This window comes from Salarias fasciatus, chromosome 14 (genome assembly GCF_902148845.1).
Source record: "Salarias fasciatus chromosome 14, fSalaFa1.1, whole genome shotgun sequence".
NCBI lineage: Eukaryota > Metazoa > Chordata > Actinopteri > Blenniiformes > Blenniidae > Salarias > Salarias fasciatus.
Window position 1 is genome coordinate 4,155,547 of NC_043758.1, and position 22,703 is coordinate 4,178,249.

Below are 22,703 nucleotides of genomic sequence, written 5' to 3' on the forward strand. Positions count from 1 at the left end.
ACATCTCAACTTCATGTTACCCCTGAACCTGCATAACAGCATAACTGTGACGAGCATAGAAATACGATACACAGACTGTGGATGGACGTTCTATATCGCACATATCTATAGCGCCTATGTTTCGCCATCTTGTGGAAGCTGTCGGTGAAGCGGCTGTGTGTGAAAGTCTACGGAGGTCAGAGGTTCTCTTTCATGCATATTTGGCGCTTCATGATTGGTTCCACCGCCTGACGTGGTAAGTCTGGTTTAGGTAAGCCAGTCATTTTGGGGGGTAGAGCTCGGACTGAATATTCATATAGATTACTCAAATATGGAGCTCAAATAAGCTGAAATAAATTTTAAAAAAGAGTTTAAGTGTTGCATGTTTATGTAAAATCACTGTAAATATATAATATTGAACATCATAAATATAAGGTTATAGGTTTAGAATTGGACTAATACGTTAAAATACCTGACTGATTAAACTGTAGCTGGTCTGAGACCACATCAATACTCATATTAGTATTGATATTAGATGTTAATCCACATTCACAGAAGATCAGAGACCAGAGAGAGCTGAGAGTCTGCATGATGAGTTCTGCTATACTCAGACTTTATGCTATTTGTTAGAGAAAATTAATTGAAATAATTGTGAAAGTGCAGAACCTGAACGTTAAGAGACTGAACGTTAAGAGAACAGTGATGTATGATGCTCATTTATCGGTCCACAAGAGAGCAAAGTGAATCCTGAACGTCTTAATTCATGGAAATGCAACTGAACAACCATATGGTTCTATTTCTATTCTATTGTTGGGGGACACACACACACACACACACACACACACACACACACACACACACACACACACACACACACACACACAGCTGCGCCTGACACAGATTTCATGCCTTGCTCTCTCGCTCTTTTGTTCCGTTTGTACTTGGGACTCCATTCTTCTCCTCGCCAGCAGCTCTCACTCTCTTTATTCCTGTCGGCCGCATTGTGTTTGGTGCAGCTGCTGAGAGTTTTACGCTTCGGAACCGAGCGGAGCTCCAGCTGTAACCGAGTGCTGGTGAACAGCTTACAGAAAGACTCTCCCCTCAGCTGGAGGCATGGCATATGACTTACTGCTTCACTAAATCCTCAATTCTCAGGATTATTCACTCAATGATTTGATGACCGTCAATATTTTTAGAAGAAAGGATGTATGATCTGTCCATCTATTACGGGGTTCTGCAATCTTTATGACCAAAGAGCCATTTTTGTGACTTTCAACTAAGTCAAGTTGGTCTGGAGCCGTAAAACACATTTAACCTTTAAAATGAGGTGAATGCAGCTCAGGAAACTTCCTATGTGGTTTTGATGCACACAAAAGAACTGTATCTTATGACGCATTTTTGAAGTTAGGGCTCAGAATAGTGAACATTTCATTAAATTTAACCGACTTTTATACTTGGTTTTAACAGTTCTGCTTCTCTTTTCAAGCATTTTTTGTTGATTATGTTTATAAAATGTTAGTATTTTTACCAAATTTACCTCCTTTTCAGCAGTTTTGCATGGTTTTTTTCCCCAACCATATTTATGTTCTTCTTTTATAAACTCTAGCCGTTCCATTACTTTTTTCCCCATTTCTTGTGGTTTTAGCCGCTTTTCTTAATTTTACTTGTACCTTCATTTGAATCCCTTTTGAACCGAGAGTGATCGATCATTTTGAACAGTACTGTGGTGTGTCAACTGAAAGTCAAATCCATCCTTTAAATCTTTCTTTTAAACCCTGTCAGTGACTCCTGTGAGCTGTGGCTTGACTGCCAGCCGCCTGCCGTGTGTCGTCATTCCCACCTGTTGGCGAGCGTGTCGATGCGCTCCCTGATGCGTTCGGAGTAGATGTTGCTCTGGCTGATCAGACTCTCTCCGGCCTCGATCACGGCCTTGATGCGGTGCAGGTTGAGCTCCATGGCCGTGGTGAAGTCCTTGTGTTTCTTGATGGCCGCCTCCACCGTTTCCACCGTGGTGGGCAGCTCCACGTGAGCCAGGGCCGACTCCTGCCGGGCCGAGACGCACAAACACAGCTTATGAACTTATTTCTGACGCTTGCTGAAAGGACATTCATGTTGACCCTTTTAGCCTTTTTAGCTCTTTTAACTGTTTGACCTGTTTTTGCTCCATTCTTGGCAGTTTCAAACATTTTGGCTACTTTGTGGGGTTTTTTTTTTCTTTTCAGCCAATCTGCCAAATGCTTTTTATCCAGCAATGCTTGCAGTTTTTAGGCTTATATTTGAGGACATTTTAACAGTTTTAGCCTTTATAACAACTGAAGTCAAAAGAGTCATTGTGAAAAAAAAGCTATACATGTAAATATATTTTAAAAAAGGGAATAATAGGATGGAAATGGTTCTACATGTCATTTCCAGAAGGCTTGAGAGAGCCAGCACAGAGCCGCCATTTAACAGACAATCCTAAATCATGACATCTATGAGAAACTGTGTTTTATATCACCAGTATATTTATTTTGTAGCCACATCAAAGTTACACTGAAATACTCAGATTGAGAGCTCCACTTGAGTCTGGTGTTTTTCCACTGTCTTGTGTTGCATGAATTGTTGCATTACTACAGTATGGAGACAACACACCATCATGTAAATATCTGTTTTTATCCATCAAATGTAGTTACTGAGTTGATATTCAAAGAAGCAGTATTGTACTTTGTTCTGTCAACTTACTAAGACCCACAAATATCCGTGTTTTCAAAAATAAAACCTTAGAAGCAGGTATTGTGAATGCATGCGGTCTGAGGATGCAGGGAAAACTAATCAAAGTGCACAGCGGAGGAAAACAAGGGCGAAGCAGACAGAGATCAATGGCCCGACTCGTCTTTGATGGTTATCGAAGCAGAAGCGCTGCTCTCTCCGCATCTGGCCCTCCGGGCCGACGACGAGAGGCGGGTGCCGGCGCGCACGGCAGCGGACCGGAGGAGACGCGGGAGTCGGGGTCGACTCCGCCCCCGCCCGCCGTGACATTTCAGGACAGACGCACAGACAGGCTCGACGCTCGGAAGCGACCGGTGATGCAGTCCGCTCGGCCATTCTCAGAGTAACACAACCAGCATCAGAACTCCGCAGTGACTGCAGTCTGTTCATGAGAATTCAGAAACCCTGGCAGGTTATAAATAGACTCAAGTTGACAGTTCTATTTGTGCTCCGTGTCTTCTGGTCTGCCACCATCAAAACCAGCCACTGCAGGGAATCTAATCATAGTGCAGACGCTCTGCTGCCGGTCTGTCGGGCTGTGGCGCTCACCTGGTTGTTCAGGAAGGACTCGGCCTGCTTGACGTCCCTCAGGAACAGGTGGAAGATGTGGGCCTGGACCAGGACCTCTCTGCGGCTCTCCCACATCTCCAGCAGCTTGTTCCAGCCCACGTCCAGCTTCTGGAGCCACTGCTGCAGGGCGGCCTGCGGCAGCGGCGCCTCCTCCGACTCCAGCAGCTCGTTCATGGCCTGCAGGCGCTCGTAGTCCTCCTCGTACCTGCGCGACAGACGACACAGTGCTGCCCAGACGCTCTCCAGACGCCCGGACGCCACGAGCTCCACGGGTTCCGCTGCACCCACCGGCCGATCTCCTCCTTCAGGGCGGCGTGCTTGTTGATGAGTTTCTCGGCCTCCTCCAGGTTGTTGGGGAGCTGGTCGGAGGCGGCGGACGTCTGCGTCTGGACCAGCCAGGTGAGGAAGGAGTCCAGGTCCTGGGAGACAAGCCGGATTCACATTTCGAGCTTTCCGATTCATGAATCCACATGGATTGATTTGAAATAGAATGAAAGGTCAGACTGGTCGATTGATTCCAGTCGGCTGAAATCTCTGAACTGTTTACGTCTGAGTCTGCAGTCCCTTCAGGACCCCCGTCCCCCGGCTGGACCTCAGAGCCCCGGTACCTGTATGAAGCTCTGCAGCCTGCTGGCCACCATCAGCGAGTCCTCGCAGCCCTGCAGTGTCCGTTTCAGCTCCTCCCACTCCACGCTGATGCCGTCGAACGGCATGAGGACCTCCATGGCGCGGCTCTGGTGGGCGGTGGCCAGATGCTCCGCTTCTTCCTGCGGAGGACAACACGACCCGTGACCCTCTTTCTTCATGACCTTTATCACATGACCTCTGTGATTCCTGCTTCCCCCACCTGCAGGTGCAGCAGTTTGGGCTCCAGCACCGACAGGGCGCCCTCCATGGTGGAGAGGCGTCTCTGCAGGGCCAGGACTCCGCCCAGGTCGCTGCCCACGTACTGGGTGGCGTCGATGGCTTTCCTCTTCTCCTGGATCTGGGACTTGATCTCGGCGCACTCCAGGAGGTAGTTCTGCAGCCGCAGCATGGAGTCCATCTGGTCTTTCTTCTGCTCCACCAGCTCCACGATGCTGTTCCACCTGGTTCAGGGCCACAGCAGGGAGACCGCGACTGAGATTCACAGGTTTAAGACACGGGCAGGGAACCTTTCAGGTTCAGGAATCTAATGCAGGAAGCACAACGCAGCAAATACTGAGCTTTTTTTTTTTTTTCCAGTCAGGTCCCGCCATTAATATTGATGATTTTTCATAGTGACTGATAGTAGAGCAGCAGAAATATGACTTCAAAAAGCACAAAAAAAATCATGATTCATATGTGAATAATCCAGTACTATAAACAGAAGCATCAGTGTTGTGCGTTGAGGTTGGAGCGGTGAGGACCTGATTTAACCCCGGAGCCGGAGTCCCGGTTCGATTGCTCTCTGCTCTGCTCTGCTCTCAGTCTCGTCTGCTGCTCAGATCACCAGATCGCCAAACAACATGCTCCCCTGAATCTGCTCCAGACCAGCAGGTCTCAACACACACCCGCTCAGCCAACCAACACACACACACACACACACACACACACACACACACACACACACACACACACACACACACACACACACACACACACACACATACACACACACGCACACACGGATCTCTGCACTCAGGAAGGAAAACAGCTCGGTGACACTGAGCTCAGAGCCACAGCAGGTCTCTCATGACTGGCTCTGGTTACTGCAATCAGATCATCAAACGTAAGGAATTAAGATTACGGTATCGTTACTTTGATGAAATTCTACTTGAAGTAAAAGTATCTACTTGAGTAAAATCCATCTCTTGATGGAGGTCAAAGGTCAGAAATTCAATCCAACTCTAATCAACTTTTAGTTCACGTCATAATTAGGAGCTTTCGGGAGGTAGAAGGTGCAAACTCTGTTCAGATCATCACGGAAAAGACTGCATGTGTTTTTCTCCAGCTCAAACACCACACTGCGAGTCAAGAAGTCTTGAGGGAACGAAAATCTAAACTGAAATCAAAGTTTCGCTTCGCTGTGAGCAGCGAACCAGCAGAGCTGAGCAGAAGCTTCAGCAGAAAACAAAGAGGAAATTCCACACGTGCCAAACGACGGAGTCACCAAACTGGAAATTACAGAATACTCACTTAATATTTCTTCCATTGAGAGATGTTTTTAAGGCAATATCAGATAAAAGAGAGATTCTGTTCTATTTTTTTTAACTAGCTTGAGGTTTATTTTTTCAGGCCTATAAATAGAAGAGCAGAGTCTCAAAATATGAGAACTGGAACAGTTTTAATATTCAGAGACAAGCAGGGGATTTTTTTTCTCATGTTTATGGTTGATTTCTTTTTATTTTTGGGACGAGCGTTCCTGGCTGACGTGGGTCTTGAACGAGAAAGAGAGCACAGATGGCCACGCTGAGACCGGCGCCACGCGCCAAGGTCACAGGACTGCTGGACTCTGCCGGGTCCAGGGCCGCCTGTGAACCGGCCACCAGCACGCACCGGGCCCAGCCAGCAGACGGCTAAATAAACCTTCTGACAGAAAGAACAAGTCCCCGGGCCCGCGTTTAAAAACCAGAAAAGACGGAGAGATCAGCTGAACATGACCAGGCGCTTCTCAACATTCAGGTTGAGTCTCGTTTCTCATTAGTTTCCTTTACATGACGACACTGATGTGAGTCTCTGGCAAATAGCTTTCAGAGAAACACCCTTGTTTTGGACTTTCTATTGATTTTCTTGGCTGATTTAAGTGTTTTTTTTAACTGAATATACTATTATTATTATTATCATTATTCTAATTAATAAAAGCTGCAGCAGCTGTGAGGTCAGTGTCTTCTGCGTACCTGGAGTTGAGGTGGTCCTGGCAGCCTCTGACCTCTGTGGAAGACGGATGACCTCCGTCGAGGAGCTGCTGCACGATCTGATTCACGTCCAGGATCCTTCCCATCAGGCTGTTCATCTCCTGGTCCAGGCTCTCGAACCTGCCACACAGGGTAAGGTGAGATCTGGGCGCGTGCAGCGGACCGCTGTGTCACCGCGCAAACGACAGGGAGTCACTTCAGGGTTACAGTTCAGAGGGAAGAAAACTAAACAAGATTCTGAACATAAGAAGTAAAGCCTCCATCCCCTCCTCACCTGTGTGCCACCACCTCCACGTCCTCCAGCTTCTCGGGGATGTCCATCTTGTCCAGCCACTGCTCCTTCTCGTCGATCCACAGCTCGCAGGCGTTGACCTCGCTGAACATGCGGTAGACGGCCAGGGCGTCGTGGAGCCACTGCTGCCGGAGCACGGCCACCTCCGCCACCTCCGTGTACAGCTGCTCCACCTCCCCCATCCGCACCTGCACCTCCTGCGGGGAGGGAGGGGAGACGGGTGAGGCCGCGCGGCTCCGGGCGCCGCCGGCCCGCGAGCGCAAGCGTCACCCACCTCCTGCTCCCTATACTGCAGCGGCAGCGCCACCACGTGTTTGCGCAGCGCGATGACGTGCAGGCGGTGCTTGTCCACCGCCTCGCTCACGCCCTTGTGCTTCTTCAGCAGCGACTGGGTGGAGTACTCGTCGTGGCCGAAGTCCTCGCTGGAGACCAGGCGGTAGGCGTCCTGCAGCCACGCCACCAGGTCGTCCGTCTCGGTGGAGAACTGGAAGAAGTTGAGCGCCTCCTGCAGGTGGCCCAGGCGCTGCGCCGCCTGGTCCTCCAGCCTCTTCCACTCGCTCTTCACCTCCATGATGTGCTCCTGGATCCCCGCCGTGCCGAAGCTCTTCTCGCTCAGGATCTGCTTCCCTCGCTTCATGGTGTTCTGCGGGAGGACGGACCGGATCCGTCAGCGTCACAGTGACTTCAACACCCGGAGCACTGCTGCTTTCAGGACGGACGAACCAGAACACCAACCGACAGCAGACGTGACAAATTCTAACGTAGCGACGCCACACTGCTGCTGCTGCAGCTTGTTCTCATGCCTGAATAAGAAGGAGCTTTCGAGGTTGCAACTTGTGCAAAACTCTGCAGCAAGAATCTTGACCCGCACAAACAGATGGACCCGCATTTCTCCCATTTTGAAGGAGCTTCATTGGCTGCCAGCCTCTTATAGAGTTAACTTTAAGATTTTGGTTTTAACCTTTCGGGCCTTGCACGACCAAGCTCCCTCTTATATTCGCGATCTGCTCCAGCCTTACTCCCCTGTGAGGGCTTTAAGGTCTGCGGACCAGAATCTCTTAAAGGTGCCGCGTACCGCTTCAAGACCAGAGGAGCCCGATCATTCCAGGCCGTTGCTCCCAGGCTCTGGAACGATCTGAAACGCTGTTTCTTAACAACTGCATTGCACTGTATTGACTGCACTTCACCAGCAGCAGTTTTCCACCACTCCCTATTATTTATTCTACTTTTTTAAAGGGAGGCACAATATAACGGCATTAACGTCGGATCATGTTCGTCATTTTTTAACACAAAAGTATCGGTCCAAATTTTCACATTGGTGCATCCCTACGTTTTAAATTGATAATATCTCACTTTTGGTTTTATATGAATCACAAAAAAATGAAATATGTTGAGCAAGAACCCTGAATAACTATGTTACATGATAACAATTTGAAACTGTAACCGTATAAACATGTGTTCAACACTATATTTGCAGTAAGATGATTTATAAATGACAGTGAAAGCAGGTACATATAGTTCAGAACAGGATTTACAGGTACTGTATGTATTCCAGGTGCATATTCCCCTACACACACTCACTCACACACACACCTGCAGCAGTGAACGGTGAGCCAGCAGTTCCCCGGCCAGCGTCTTGTGTTTCTGCAGCAGCCTCAGCACGCTGCTCAGGTCCTTCCCATAGCCCTGAGCGCCCAGGATGGCGCTCTTCTCCCGGATCCAGGCCGCCGACTCCTCCAGCTCCTGCGACACCAAACACACCGGGCGTCATACAACCGATCACTTTAATGGATAAATAAATACAACGACACACAGCAGAGAAGATGGAATAACAGAAATCTAAAGAAAGATAACAGAAGAAAAATAAAGCTGAAAATCATGACTGAAAGATTGAATTCTTTGAATCTGCGAATCTGTGTTGTGGGAAGACAGTGAAAAAAGTCATGTAGGAGTGAAACAAAGTGAGAGAGTGTCACCTGGAAAAAGGCCCACAGCTGTCTGGACTCCTCCAGCTCCGAGCGGCGTTTAGCTGCCAGCTGCTTCAGCTCCTCCAGACAAGACGAGACGTGGTTTACCCGGTTACAGATCACCTGCGGGTCGCAGGGCTGGTAACCTGACCGGTTAAGAAACAAAACAGACAAACAAACAGCCCCTTAAATCATTCAAACTCTGAGCCCGACTCATGAAAACACTGTGACTCCAGCTGAAGTGTGTCTGAACTATTTTTAAAAACAGGCAAGACAACAATACGAAAAAGGTCTATGCTAATGATTTGCACCATGTACTTTGATTTCTTAGAAACAAAGGAAAAAGAAGTGAACAAGTAAAGAAAAAACAAAAAAACATGTCAAGGTTTACACTGCGCATGTGCATGTGTGCGTGCGTGCGTGCGTACCCTCCACGGTGGTGAACTTGAGTGCGGCGGCGTTGAGCGTCTCCACCCTCTCGGCCTGCACGCTGATGTCGGCCTCCTGCAGGCTGTGCTTCTGCAGCAGGTCGTCCACCTCCAGCAGATGTTTCCCGAAGTCCTTCGACAGCAGCTGCACCTGGAGGGAGAACCGGGAGGCAGGCAGCAAGTTCACTCCTCGTCGTTCCAAAGCGGAAACTCCACTGCTCGTCAACATGAGGTCAGGGCTGGGGTTCGTACTTGCGTGTCCTCCATCCAGTCGATCATGTACACCATGTCCTGGAAGGTCTTCTGCAGGGCCAGGTTCTTCTCCAGCCGAGTCCTCCGGCCGGCCACCAGCTCCTTCAGCAGGCTCCACTGTCCCAGGATGTTCTCCTTGCGCGCGGAGATCCGCCGGATGTCGTAGTATCCCTCGGCCTCCATCTCCGCCGCCAGCTCCACCACCACGCCGATCCGCTCCTCGTACGAGGCGATGTCCGCCTCGATGGCCTCGTGCTTCTTCATCGCCGCCTCCACGGCCGGGAGGTCGTAGCCGAAGTTGTCCTTCGGTGTGGAAAAGAGATGAAACGTTACACGTTTGGTTCAGATTCACTCGGCTCAATACAAACCATCTCATTCTCAATCAGACCGGCGCTTAAAACAACAGCAAATCAACATATTAAAACTTTTTTCTTAGTTTTAGCTTTTAAAACTTTAAAACTGTCAAGAACAACTTGAAATATTTTATCAAACTGAAATGACTGTTTGATTGATGGGTGTTTTATTTCAGATCAGGAGTTTTCAAGCTGCAGCTCTGGAGCTTCTGAAAGCTTTCCCTAAATTACACATAAAATTAACATTTCTTCATTTTTTCATTTCGTTTACAAACCAGTCCTTTTCAAAAGGACTTTTAACTCTTGGCTAAATAGCTTTGAAAAAGAACAACATCAATAAGGACATAATAGCTAAAGTCACACGAAATGGGAAATAATAAAACAAAACAAATAAAACAGTGTTAAAAACCCTAAAATGATCAGAATTTCTAAAAGAAAATAACGTTTAAATGTAGGGAAAAAAAATATCACGCAAAAATGCCATAAAAGGAGCCAAAACAGTTCAAGCAGCTAAAAGAGTTAAATAAACGGGCGAAACTCAGAAACTAAACTTCTCTTTTGGCCGTTAAGGCTGCAGAACTCTGCTCCAGACTAATTTATCAAAATAAAAGCATCAGTTTCTGCAGCCTGCATGGACACTAGCATTATCAGCAGAGAGGCGAACAGCCGCTCGGACTCCCGGGGTGTCGCATTCGAGCCGATGTTGTTTTTTTAGCTGCCTTGAAAACATGGAGCTTTACTCCAGCAGGAACATCAGGAGCTCCCCACCTGTGAGACCAGCCTCTGGTTCTCGTTGAGCCACGCCTGCCTCATGGTGGTCTTGTGGTCGAAGCGCTGGGCCAGCAGCTCCAGCTTCTCCTGACGAATCAGCTCCTTCCTCAGAGCCACGCCCCTCTCATGCTCCGCCTTCTCCAGCCGCTCCCAGGCCTGCGCAGCGGCGGGAGGAGTATTAGAGGAGGCAGAGGGGGTCACAGGGAAAATACTGCCTGTAAGTTAGAGCAGAGTTACCTTGTTAATGTCTGAGATGAGCTTCCCGTCATTAGGCACGTAGGGTTTCTGGTTATTGGCTCTGAGTTTGCTTTGGATGGTGAAGAGAAGGACCTCAAGGTTCCCTTTTTCCTGAAACCTGGATCGGGAGACAGGTGGGAGAGATGGATAACTTCACGTTTCTGATTTCCTGGTAATTCTGGATTGTGAGGTAAATCATTAATAATTCATTTCTGTAATAAAGGGTCAATAGGTGGCGGCGAGCGCGGAGCACGGACTTGATGGGCTTCTCTATAGTGCAGTAGGTTGTGAAGGCCTGCAGCTGCTGCTGGACTCCGGTCAGAGAGTTGGCGAACTTCTGGTTGCTGATGACAGCGATGGTCTTCTCGATCCAGTCCAGCAGGTCAGACGCCAGCGCGTCGTAGCGGTTGACGATCTTCTCCGCCTCCACACAGTTGTCCAGCACCTGAGGGACGGGAGGAGGGACGGACAGAGGGACAATGTTATTTCTATTCCTGTAGAAGTGACGTAGAGTTTTACTGAGAGCTTTTAAATGACTATAAAGATGTGATAACTCAGTTCAGGTAACTTTATTTATCCCCAGCCTCCTCCCCTCGGGTCGACATGCACAGCAGGTCGTGGAAGAGTGAGTCTGTTACCTTGCCAACCCTCTTCCCCTCCACAATAAGAGCCTTCATCTTGGAGAAGTAGTGGTAGTACGAGACCACGTATGTGATGATGGACTTTTCATCTGGGTTTTCTGTGTTCACATCTGAACGGGAGAGACGAGACAGAGAAGCTCTCAGCTCAGACGAGACAGAGAACAAACCCACCTTTCATATTTTGACACTTTTATTGGTTCTTCTGCTTTCAGGGATATAAGGAAACAATGATTTCAGATGAAAGATCTGGCTGGAAGCTGAAGGCTTTGTGAACAATTTCTACCCATTTTAGCCATATTTTGCACAAGAACATCTAATAAGAAGACCTGGAACAAATCCAAATCCACTTTCACAGTCTCTCTATCTGCGTGGAATAATCACAGATGAAGTGTGAAGTTTTGTAATCATTTCTGGACTTTCGAAGCCTGATCTAAACTTCGCTCCACAGCTACAGGAACCAGAGTTGCAGACACTGTTGGAGTAAAAACAAAAAGCTCTTCTTTTCCCTATTGTAACCCTCGCTGAGACCTTTCTCCCGGGTGGTGTGTGCGTGGCGGCTTTCCGTCCCCGGTCAGGGCTCACCTTCGGGGTCCAGGAGCTTGGTGAGGCCCAGGTGCTGCTCGGCGATGTTGAAGGCTTGCTGGAGGTTGTGAGTTGCATTGGATCTGGTGAGCTTGTGAAACTCGATCAGATCCGGTCTGGTCAGAAAAACGCCGTTTAGAGGAGCAGAGTGTTGAAACGAGGCGGCATGAGACGCGTGTGTGTGAGTGTGTGTTTAACCTGTGTCTGTGTATGAGTGCGTTGAAGGCCAGGCCGTCTCTCCAGCAGGTGGTGAAGTTCTGGATGTTGACCTCAGGATATCTGTGGAGTGGAGACACAGCGTGACCAGCCGGTCTGGACAGCAGCGTCACTGCAGCTGCAGCTTCTGCGTTTGTTTACCCCGCCGTCTTCATCTGGCACCAGAGCAGCAGCGCATCTTTAGCCGAGCGCGTCTCTCTGTTGTCCTCCGTCTCGATCTTGATCACCTGGATCTGAGGAAAAACACGAGGCGGAGATTTTAAGAAGGAAGAAAACATTTTTTTTCTTCCTGCGCTCCTGAACAGAACAGACGTGACAGAGAACACTGAGGTGAAGGGAAACCAGAGAGAACGTGTGTGACAGGAAACAGAACGCGAGGCGCCCGAGCCGCTACAGCGTGTGATGGTAGGTGACAGCGACGGCCATTCGGCCAATCACGTCACAGTGACATGATCCGAGGTAATTGGGGACGTGACGCCCTGAAATCTGTTGCTGCCGGCGGCGCAAACACACATGAACACACACACGGATCTGTGTGTGAAAGATCAACGTGTTCACGTTTGTTAAACACACATGAAGACAAAGCAAAAATAAGAGACTCGAACCTGGGAATAAAACCCACGTTGAGACTGTAGCCTCTATGATCACACTCCTCTTTTTGTCCTTTCAGTCACAATACAAACACTCTTAATGACTAAACTGGAGAATAATAATGTTTACATATATATATTAACGATTAGAAGGCTGATTCATCCCACATCACTGATGGAGCACAGTGAAAGTTGCAGGTCAGCTCCACTCTCTACTCGTGTATTTACTCCTGAGCGTCGGCCTCCTGCTTCGCACTCCTTTCTCAGCACATGTAAAATTGAAGAGGCGGTGGAGAGAGGAGGAGGCAGGCCGGGACGAGAGCCAAGCTCCAGCGAACGGAGGCGAATCGCAGTCTAAACTATAAGACCGCGGCTGCTTTAGTGGCACTACGGATGAAACAGAGGATCAAATGTAGACAGAGGCATGACGGCACGCAGCCTCAGAAGTTCTACGCTGGAGGGAAGCCGGGGACCGTGCAGCTGATCGGTTGATGCAGCCGTCAATCTCAGAGAATTACGTTCAAATCAAAACCATCATGTGAGAATGAGCCGAAGAAAACGGGAAAAACCAACAGGCTTTTGCCATCAAAAGAGAATTTCAATTGAAAAAGTACAGTAAAATAAGAACATTCTCAGGTTGTGTTCTAGGAGTTGTTTATATTTTGAGAGAAAAGTTACTATGCCTTCATTTTCAAATCATCTCTGTGGTCCCTGAACTGAATATAACAACCTAAACAATGAAAAACTGTTGTTTTCTGAAAGTCAGGCAGAGATCACGGTCACTCTGTAACATTTATGATGTATTCAGAACGTAATCAATTTTGTTTTACATCCAAAAAAAAAGATTATAACTTAAAAACAGAAATGGGATTTTAAATGACAGCTGGCATTTTGAAAACTGGAATTCAACAGCAATTCAACTCCTCACTCAGCCATATTGAACAGTATTCATCCTTTTCATGCCTCTGCAGAGAGCCCCCCCCCCCCACACACACACACACACACACACACTGTGAGATGGCTCTCTGTTGAAATGCTTGGTGGTGGGCCGCCGGGCCCTGCATGACAACGCCGGCTCCCGGGAGGCATCGAGCAGGCGAGTGTGTGCTGCGAACGCTACAGAAGGGTCTGAAGAAGCACGGCGTCAGCGTTCTGTGCCGAGGCCACGCTGCCTGTCGCACTGAGGCGGAACAAAGCGGAGCTGCAGGCTGATGGAGTACTTACAGCAGAGGAAGTGATCCTGTATCACCGCTGCTGCAGTGCAAAGGTCTGGAAAACTGCAGGTGAGTGCGTGTGAATGACAGGCGAGGCAGTGCGTGTGTGTGTGTGTGTGTGTGTGTGTGTGTGTGTGCGTGCGTCCTTGTTGGAGAGCAGACCGGCAGGCGGCTGCTTCCTCTCGGCCACAGAGTGACTTTCAGGCTCCGTCCGCCGAACCGTCGCCGTCGCGCGGCGATGACGCTGCAGCCGTGACGGTTTTCAGGCAAACCGAAGCGCTCGGCCCAAATGATGCTGCTGCTGCTGCTGCTGCTGACTTGAGCAGCGCCATGCTTCACTGGGTACCATGGCAACCTGAGCCAGCCAGCGTCGTTCAGAGGCTTAAAGCATCCCCGATCAGACGGAGAAAACTGACGACAGGAGCGATGCGGAGAAACCGGACAGGGACTGCCGAGCCGCGGGAACTAAACCACGGACTGTTTTCAGAAAGGTTACCTGGAAACGCAGGATGATGGTCCAGATGAGGCCGAGGGTGAGGCGGTGGTTTCCGTCCACGATGTCATGCGAGCCCACGTTCTCCAGGTGGACCCTCTGCTCCTTGAGAAACTGCAGGGCCTTGTCCACATTCTCCAGGCAGTGGATCCTCATGCGGCCCCGCGTCGGCCTCGGCTGGAGACGCAAAGCATCGGAAGTAAGACTGTTACTGAGATCCAACCAGTCAGAGGTACCTCGTTCAGTGTAATTACACTGTTGTGTGTGTGTGTGTGTGTGTGTGTATGTGTTCCCACCAGCAGCTCTCCACTCAGGACCTCCAGCAGTCTGGTGAGCATGTATCCATCCCTCAGGTCGTTGTAGAGGTCGGATATGCGGCAGGACACTCTGGCCAGGTGGGAGTTCACCCACTTAGTGAAAGTCTTCTTCTGCACCGCATCTCGCTCATCTGAGGAAAAAACAATCAGCACAAAATAAAGAAAATGGAAGCGAAGAACGACCCGTTTGGAGCCCTCTGTGAAGCGCCATCGCAATGCAGCGAACAGTGAAGCTAACGGGCTGCTCATTGCTCAGGACTTCATTGATCTGCGCGACCTCTGACCTGCCAAGGCCTTGATGCGGGAGCACTCGAACAGCTTGGAGCTGGTGCACTCCGTCTCCCAGAACCCGGAGCCGATCGGTCGGTTGTTGTTGTTGAGCTGGCGCTGGGCTTCCGCGTTGTCCAGGTCTGGGGAGGCATTAGCCATCGCGCCCGACGCCCTGCAACACACAGCGCGGCACGCCGTTACACCCCGACGTGACGGGTGTGAGCACAGTCACACACACACACACACACACACACACACACACACACACACACACACACACACACACACACACACTGAAGGTGAAGACAGCAGCGTTGCTTCATGCCCACCGGTGAAAAGCTGTTCGCACCTCCACACAGACGAGGCACCGTCACACAGCGGGATCAAACCAGGAACTTTAATGCTGTGAGGCAGCACAGCTAACCACTACCGCTCAGTGCCCCGCAGACAACAAAACTGCGGTTGCAAAAAAAAATTCACAAAATGAACAACTAAAGGGGGTCAGTGAGTAAGAGCTGCTTCCTGTTCATGAATGATGCAGCGCCTGTCCTCGGCGTCAAAGTGTTTTACAATAGCGGAGCTTAAAATAAAATCTCTCTGAAGGCTCAGACGACACAAACTCTTTTGCTTCGCTCGTCTCTGCGCTGACAGGTAGAGAAAGGACGACAAAAATAACATCTCCATTTCTCAGAGAAATCACAAAGTAGTATTCATCCGTGGGGGAAGTACAGACAGCGCGAGCGAAAAGTAAAGTTACGGAGCTTCAGGGAGCATTTTTAGCCGTCTGCCCTCCAGAGGTGGGGTTGGGTAGAAATGTTGACAGTGAGAAAGATGCATGGTCTGAATGAAGGTGAAACAACACTGTCTTATTAGTGTCCCAGCCCCCCCGGCCCCACCCCCCACCCGAGCTGTGATGGATGAACACCGTGCGATGGGTGTTCTGGCTGAAGAGCAGATGTGCCCACAGGACATAAAATCTGCCATTTGGTGCTCCTGCGATGAGGAGGAGGAGGAGGGGAAGGAACATATTTGTGTGTGTGTGTGTGTTTGTGTGTGTGTGTGTGTGTGTACGCACAGTTGCATCTTTATTGACTTTTTCCACCAGCGGGCCTGGGGGGTGGGGGTGGGTGTAGACACAGTGATTTTAAATGTTAGTTAAGAGACATGTCTTGTTTGTAAATACCCTCATTTTCTGTAAGTCCAGATTGTGTAACAGACTCAGAAAAGGTTTATTTTGTGTTTTCATTTTTGATTTTGACTTGTCTTGCTGGTTTATTCATTTCAGGATGGAGCCACTGTTGTCTTTTACCTTCTATAAACTTATAACACAAAGAACTACGGCTGATGATGCCTTCCAGTGTTTATTTAAATAAAGGCTGATGTAGCAGTTTTCCCTTCTCTCGGATGTTTGGCGGTCATCTGAACCCATCGACCATGAGCCGACCTTTCACCCCAACCCCACCAAACCCCCACCTGGAAGAAATCAGAATGAAAAATGTCCTCTCCCACTCAGACACACTGTGGACATTAAAAGGTTTATGCATTGACAGGATCTGATGACGCTTTGATTTGTGCATTAAGAAGAATATCACAGTTTAATTACAGCATATAGATTGATAAATGAATAAATAAGCATTTTAAAACATTACAAAGGGGATTAGTTAAACGTCTTATTAAAAAGGGAGGTGTTGATCCTGCTTTTAGATGAAACTTTAGAAGCCAAAGCTCACTGGTTGCTCTGTTTACATGTGTTCAAAATGTTATTTTCTGTTTTTCTGCCTCTGTGCTCTGAAAGTCTTTGTATCCTGCCCCCCCACCCCCTGTCTGCAATAAAACTCTGTGCTCACAGTTGTCACTATAGCAAAAAAAAAAAAGAAAAGAAAAAAAGAAAAGAAGAAGAAGAAAAGCCAGTGAAAGCACGGTGGCTGTATGGACTAAATGTCATCTTGCTCTGCGAGACGGAGCGAGAGAGGAGAGGTTCACATGCACTCAGCCGTCCTCCCTGGAGAGAGAGAGGAGCAGAGCATCACACTGCGCTCTTTGGTGAAGCAGACTGAGGACTGCAGTTGGGGCTCAGAAACCAGGAGGTTCCACACACACACACACACACACACACACACACACACACACACACACACACACACACACACACACACACACACACACACGAGCTGAGTGTGATCACAAGACAACAATGTACCTGGAGCTGACAGTTCACAATGTATTGACACAGCACCCATCTGGTTTGTTTAGTAACTTCGACATGAGTGGCAGCTGACGGGGAGACCTCACACCTCAGATCCCCAGCTCCCCTCGCATTTCTCACTTCAGTCCTCCCCAGAGAGAGAATCGCCGCTCGACGTTCCTTCTCCGGGAACGAGGGATCAGAGCAAGGCTGGCTGAACAGCAGTGAGTCGACCGAAGCTCACAGGTTCACCTGGGAGTGTGTGTGCAGAGAGCCTCCAGCCAGAGGCGGGTGGGACTGACGGAGAGCGCCGCTGATCGCACAGAGTGACACCAGGAACTGCTGAGGCTCCTCGGAAGACGGCTTCTGCTCTTCAAACGTCCAGAATAAAAGCTGTGTGTGTGTGTGTGTGTGTGTGTGTCCTTTGTTCTCCTTGCCGTGTTCCTCGCCAAACCTCAACCACCTGGTGTCTTTCAATCAGTAGAACTCACAGCTCCAAGGACTGCCCTGATGTGTGTGTGTGTGTGTGTGTGTGTGTGTGTGTGTGTGTGTGTGTGTGTGTGTGTGTGTGTGTGTGTGTGTGTGTGTGTGTGTGTTATCATGCCTATTCTAATAACCAGACTCAGCTGTTCAGGCATGAACTGAGCCCCAGGAAAAAAAGTCAATGATGTATCTGGAAATCACAACACACACACACACACACACACACACACACACACACACACACACACACACACACACACACACACACACACACAGCCTGCAGGATTAGTAAAACCAGCCTTACATTCAGCTCAGTGTGATTTCGTCTCCTTTCTGAGGCACCAGAATGTTTCCTTTATGCTCTTTACTGATTCATGGTAACCAGACGGTGCATGAAAGTCACTGACATACTGAGAATAACTGAGCGGGATAAACTGAAGTGATCACATTATTCATGTGATCACATCTCTCTCTCATAATAATCCCATGTCTTGGTTACCATGCCTGTTATTCTGATTCATTTTTCAGTCCATACAGCCACGTAAAGACTGGAGGCTTCATTGAGTTCAAGCTGACGCAGCCAGATGTTTTAAAAACAGCAGGAAGTGTGAGTCTTCTGTTACGAACAAAAAACCGGTCGGGAGTCAGGCTCTCATCACAACAGAATATTTTCAAGCGCTTCATTGAACACGTCACTTCAGAATTCATCCTCATGGATCTCATTTTCATCTTTTCCATGTTTATCAGCTTTCAAGTAACTTTGTGTGAAAGCTGAGAAAATGCTGAGTCAAGCTGCTGACACTAAAAGAGCAAGTCTGAAGCAGAATGTTGTCGCTACTGCAGTTCAGGATCTGGGGTTCAGGGTCTGGGGTTCAGGATCTGAGGTTCAGGATCTGGGGTTCAGGGTCTGGGGTTCAGGATCTGAGGTTCAGGGTCTGGGGTTCTGGGTCTGGGGTTCTGGAGCTCTCAGGGTTCATGGGTCCCAGTCAGTCCAGCACACAGTCTGCTGCTGCAACACTCACAGATCAAACAGTGAAACAGCAGCAGTCGCTCTGATCTCCCCATGAAGCTCTGTCCTCCTGGCTGTGTGTGTGTGTGTGTGTGTGTGTGTGTGTGTGTGTGTGTGTGTGTGGCTCAGATAAGCCACAGTCTAGAACTGTGCTGTAAGGAACAGAACAGAGGTAAAGATAAGAGTTACAGATGTGCTGTACATCTGTAACTGTCTTTTTGTTGCGATTTTCTTCGGCTCCTGAAGGATGAACCTTTATCCAGGCCGATAAGGTCACCGGTACCTGAGGGGTCAGATTCCACGTCGCCGTACTGAGGACTGAGTTTTATTTCAGAATGAATGAAGCTTTCCTGTAGCTTCATCAACATAAACAGCTCCAGACGCACAGTGATCATGAACGTGTTACTGATGACGAGTGTGTGAAAACCAGAAGCAGCATCCTGATTGACTGGGTCTGTTTCAACTCCCTCATTTGAATAACGACCTGGAGTCTGTTGGAGGTATTTCATTCAGGTGTGTGCAGAACCGTCTGTCGTTCTGCTGTCTCCTCTAAACCACTCAGGGTTATCACTGATACGCCGTCGGTGGTAGCATCCACGATAAATCACAAACCGCTACCCCACTGGTTTAATAGAAACGCCGGCCCAGCCTTGCTGTCTTCCTCGGTTTTTGGCGCTTTGCCTCCATATGACTGAAGAGTGACAACGCTTTAATCTTTTTCAGTACACGGGAAGCCAAAGCTCAGACGCCCTTGAAACAAACACTGAGTGCTCAAAACGCTGCAGTGACGCTGTTCGGCGCCACATGGCGATGAGTTCGGAGGTCAGAGACGGCTGTTCACGTGACGCCAACAGTTTCCAATGATAAAAGACGTTAAAAACTGCAGCTGGATCCTGTTGAGCACATTTTAGATTGTTTTATTTGGCTCATGTCTTTAAGAATTTATGTGAGTTTAGTCTTGAAAAGTTGGGAGTTTGTCCATCTTCTATATCCAGGAACAGGAAACGGATCTCAGCGAACACGAGGAGTTTAGTGGGGGACGATAGGAGCACTGCAGAGAGTTCAATGGCATCTCAATGGTTTTTTAAAGACAAAAAACTATCTCTTAATATAGGTGAATCATAATAGTTGAATACAAAATGATTTCTGAATTCTCAAAAGTCACAAAAATGTGACAAAGAAATAAATGTAATAAATACTATTTATCAATATCAAATCCAAAGGCTTCTTGTTGAAATTTAATCTATTCACACAAACGTCTGTGAAAGCACATCATTGCAAATCAGACGTAGCATACTGAACAGTAACGCTAAACCTGCTGTGCGATCAATCAGCCACAGTAACGATTTCCTCTGGTCATTTCACCGCTACAGTGATCCGGGAATAGCCTGAAGTACGCCGCGGACGTGGAACTGCGCGTCTCTCCATTCAGAGATTAAATTTAGAGACATACAGAGAGATAATCTAAGCAGACTAAGAGGAGGGGACAGACAGCAACAAAGATATACGACTAATTCAACCAGTAATTCTGACTAAATATATTTTTTCATTATTTTTTTAATTGTTATACATTGTTATACATAAAGAAGACAAACACACCTACTTCACCTGAGAGGAAAGAACAGAGAAGACAACATCAGGAGTTTATTACCTCATTAATTATACTAACGACCTCTCTTTTATTAATTCACATATTGAGATGCAATGATTTCACTTCTGGGTGCGAGGATGAGTACTGTTAGCTACTTGACAACGCTGCGTATCAATATCAAGGTATATCAGGTGATCGGCTGAAGCAAGATCAAGAGTGGCACAACTTCAATCAACCAGATTAACAAGTCCTGTGATTATGGGGGGGGGGGGGGGGGGGGGGGGGGGTAAAAAACTATCAAAGAAGTTGGTTACCAACCTCATATTTCTTTCCATCTCTTTAAAAAAAAAAAAAGAAAAGAAACTTTATATCCAAACAAAACATCCAAAGAGGACAAACATGAATGGAGATGTTCACCCATTAAAACACAATCTGAAGGAGCAACTCTGGGTCCAAAGTGATGCTCAAGGATACGTGGACACACAGACAGAGAGGGATCGGGGATCAAACAACAAATGGAGGAGGTGGACGATGATCTGCTCTGTCAAATGAGCCACAGAGGCCTCTAGTGTCCAAAACATCCCGTTACTTCGCCTAAAGACAGGTTCCAAACTTCATCCGGGATGATCTTCCTACAGGATCAGGAGCTGTTCCCCGATCTCACACACACACACACACACACACACACACACACACACACACACACACACACACACACACACACACACACACACACACACTGGGTCTTTCACAGTGACGTCACGCAGCACGCACGCTACACACTGCACTGAGTCACTTTCACTCACTTCACCTCAGCAGAGTGAAACAACATCTGTAAGCAGGAGCAGCAGCCTACGCCCAGTTCTGAGTCGGCAGGATCGCGAGTCTTAATCAAAACAGTCACCTTGTAGTTCGGTAAACAACGGAGCGGCGCCAGAGCCCCCAGAGAGGCCGTCGATCATCCAGACAGGACGGGGATAACGGCGAGAAGCGCGTCAAAAAGACGTCTGTGCTGTAACCCAGCAGGGATGCATTATTTGAGATGTGACGAATGCATGCGGTGCATCATGGGTGAAGTATAACGACAGGATATTTACAGGCTTATTCATCACAGACACATCTGTTCAGTCCAGAATTTACCAGGTAGAATAATAAAGACCAAACAATAAACGTACACAAGATTTTAACAGGAGCTGATTAAATGTCAGGAATGAAACAGTCAGTCTAGAGGTACATGGAGAGACAGAGAGAAGTGGGTCATCCTAATTCTAAAAAAAAAGTCTCTACAAGGTCTCCAAGATGCTTGAAACAATGCATTATTAACTACTTTAAAGGCCTACATTGGTACTCTCTTAAATTTCAAGGTTATGTTCCATACATGGAGTAAATATATGCATTTCTAGTGTTTGATACAAGTGTAATTTCAATATCTATGTTTCTACTTACCACATCATACTATATGATGCAACTTATTACTGCATGAACAAACAAACACATGCAATAAAAGCACGGTAGTGTAAGTATTACTGAACACCAAAAGAGGTCCAATAAGTATTAAAAAATAACAATGAAAAAAGATTAATCAACGCCAAATAGAAAGTTATGATCAACCATCTGCTGACTAAGAGGATGAGATATATGCACAGCATCTTCCCTGATCTGGAATATTCCCATAAAAAAACTTCCATTTGAATGTCATCCTCCGCTTTCTCTCCTGTTCTCTCCAATCCCCCGACCTTGCACCAGCTTTAACACTAAACTACCCCACATGTGCCAACAGGCCTCAAACTAACTACATGCAGTGGTACATGTAATGCAAAGCAAAGCTTGCAGCTCATTTCTTTCCTGCTGCAGCTGTGATGAAACTGTAGCGTTTATTCTTCATTTGATTGCATTTACTTATTGTGTTGCTAAAGCATAGTATGTGCTGCTGCTGCTGCTGCAGGCCTTGTCTGTAACAAGCATAAAAATAATGTGAATGATTTAACTGATGCAGGACAGCTCAATCTGACAGCTGATACCACAGAGGGCAAAACGCCAAAGTGATATAAGGTTAGATAGTAACACTTCAAACACACTATGATGACTCCAGGCTGAAATATGGGTTCAGTGTGCTGGGAGGTCTGATGCAGACACACCTGGGTTACACAGATGATTTCTAAATGTTGAAAAAGAAGCCAATCTGAGTGGGTAGGACATGCAGCAGCAGGCCGCTATGCTGCTGTGAAAATCACAGCTGTTTCCCGGTGAGATAAGGCTGCGTGTCAGGCAGCAGCAGCATCCTTTCCGGGCCGTGCAGGGCATCACACATGGAGGCTGAAAAAACGAGAAGAAACAGCGCGTCCCCTCTCCGGATCACTGCGGTACCCTGCACCCAAATGCAGGCCGGCTTCCCCGCACCAAAAAACACGGGGAGGGGAAAAAAACCCACGCATCTCGACTCCCTGCTCTCACACAGGAGCATGACAGGATAAAAAAGGAAAGAAATGAGTCATGCTGCCGCCTTACCTTGAGCTTCAGTGGCCGTTTCGGATGGGTTTTGTCCTCCTCCTGTAGCAAGACGTCGCTGGGTGAAATCGATGAGGAGAGCGCTGCTTCATCAATGGAGGAGCATGGCGCTCCGCTTTTATTCCTGCACG

General features: G+C 48.0%; 1 protein-coding gene across 2 annotated transcripts in view; it reads right to left on the reverse strand.

The window, feature by feature from the left end:
* Window positions 1-22,580, reverse strand: part of sptbn4b (spectrin, beta, non-erythrocytic 4b) — a 55,801-nt gene extending 33,221 nt beyond the window's left edge. For both annotated transcript variants that reach the window (XM_030108226.1, XM_030108225.1), the window contains exons 1-23: window positions 22,573-22,580; window positions 14,811-14,968; window positions 14,506-14,657; window positions 14,213-14,386; window positions 12,054-12,145; window positions 11,895-11,975; window positions 11,697-11,812; window positions 11,112-11,224; window positions 10,731-10,918; window positions 10,474-10,591; window positions 10,234-10,392; window positions 9,113-9,415; window positions 8,861-9,011; window positions 8,442-8,578; window positions 8,059-8,208; window positions 6,740-7,108; window positions 6,448-6,662; window positions 6,156-6,293; window positions 4,145-4,385; window positions 3,906-4,064; window positions 3,586-3,716; window positions 3,277-3,502; window positions 1,820-2,022 (exon numbers count right to left, since the gene is read on the reverse strand). In XM_030108226.1, the coding sequence (XP_029964086.1) occupies window positions 1,820-2,022; window positions 3,277-3,502; window positions 3,586-3,716; window positions 3,906-4,064; window positions 4,145-4,385; window positions 6,156-6,293; window positions 6,448-6,662; window positions 6,740-7,108; window positions 8,059-8,208; window positions 8,442-8,578; window positions 8,861-9,011; window positions 9,113-9,415; window positions 10,234-10,392; window positions 10,474-10,591; window positions 10,731-10,918; window positions 11,112-11,224; window positions 11,697-11,812; window positions 11,895-11,975; window positions 12,054-12,145; window positions 14,213-14,386; window positions 14,506-14,657; window positions 14,811-14,955 (3,761 nt within the window). In that variant the 5' untranslated portion in view covers window positions 14,956-14,968; window positions 22,573-22,580. The remainder of the gene's footprint in view (window positions 1-1,819; window positions 2,023-3,276; window positions 3,503-3,585; window positions 3,717-3,905; window positions 4,065-4,144; window positions 4,386-6,155; window positions 6,294-6,447; window positions 6,663-6,739; window positions 7,109-8,058; window positions 8,209-8,441; window positions 8,579-8,860; window positions 9,012-9,112; window positions 9,416-10,233; window positions 10,393-10,473; window positions 10,592-10,730; window positions 10,919-11,111; window positions 11,225-11,696; window positions 11,813-11,894; window positions 11,976-12,053; window positions 12,146-14,212; window positions 14,387-14,505; window positions 14,658-14,810; window positions 14,969-22,572) is intronic.
* Between the last annotated feature and the right edge of the window lie 123 nt (window positions 22,581-22,703).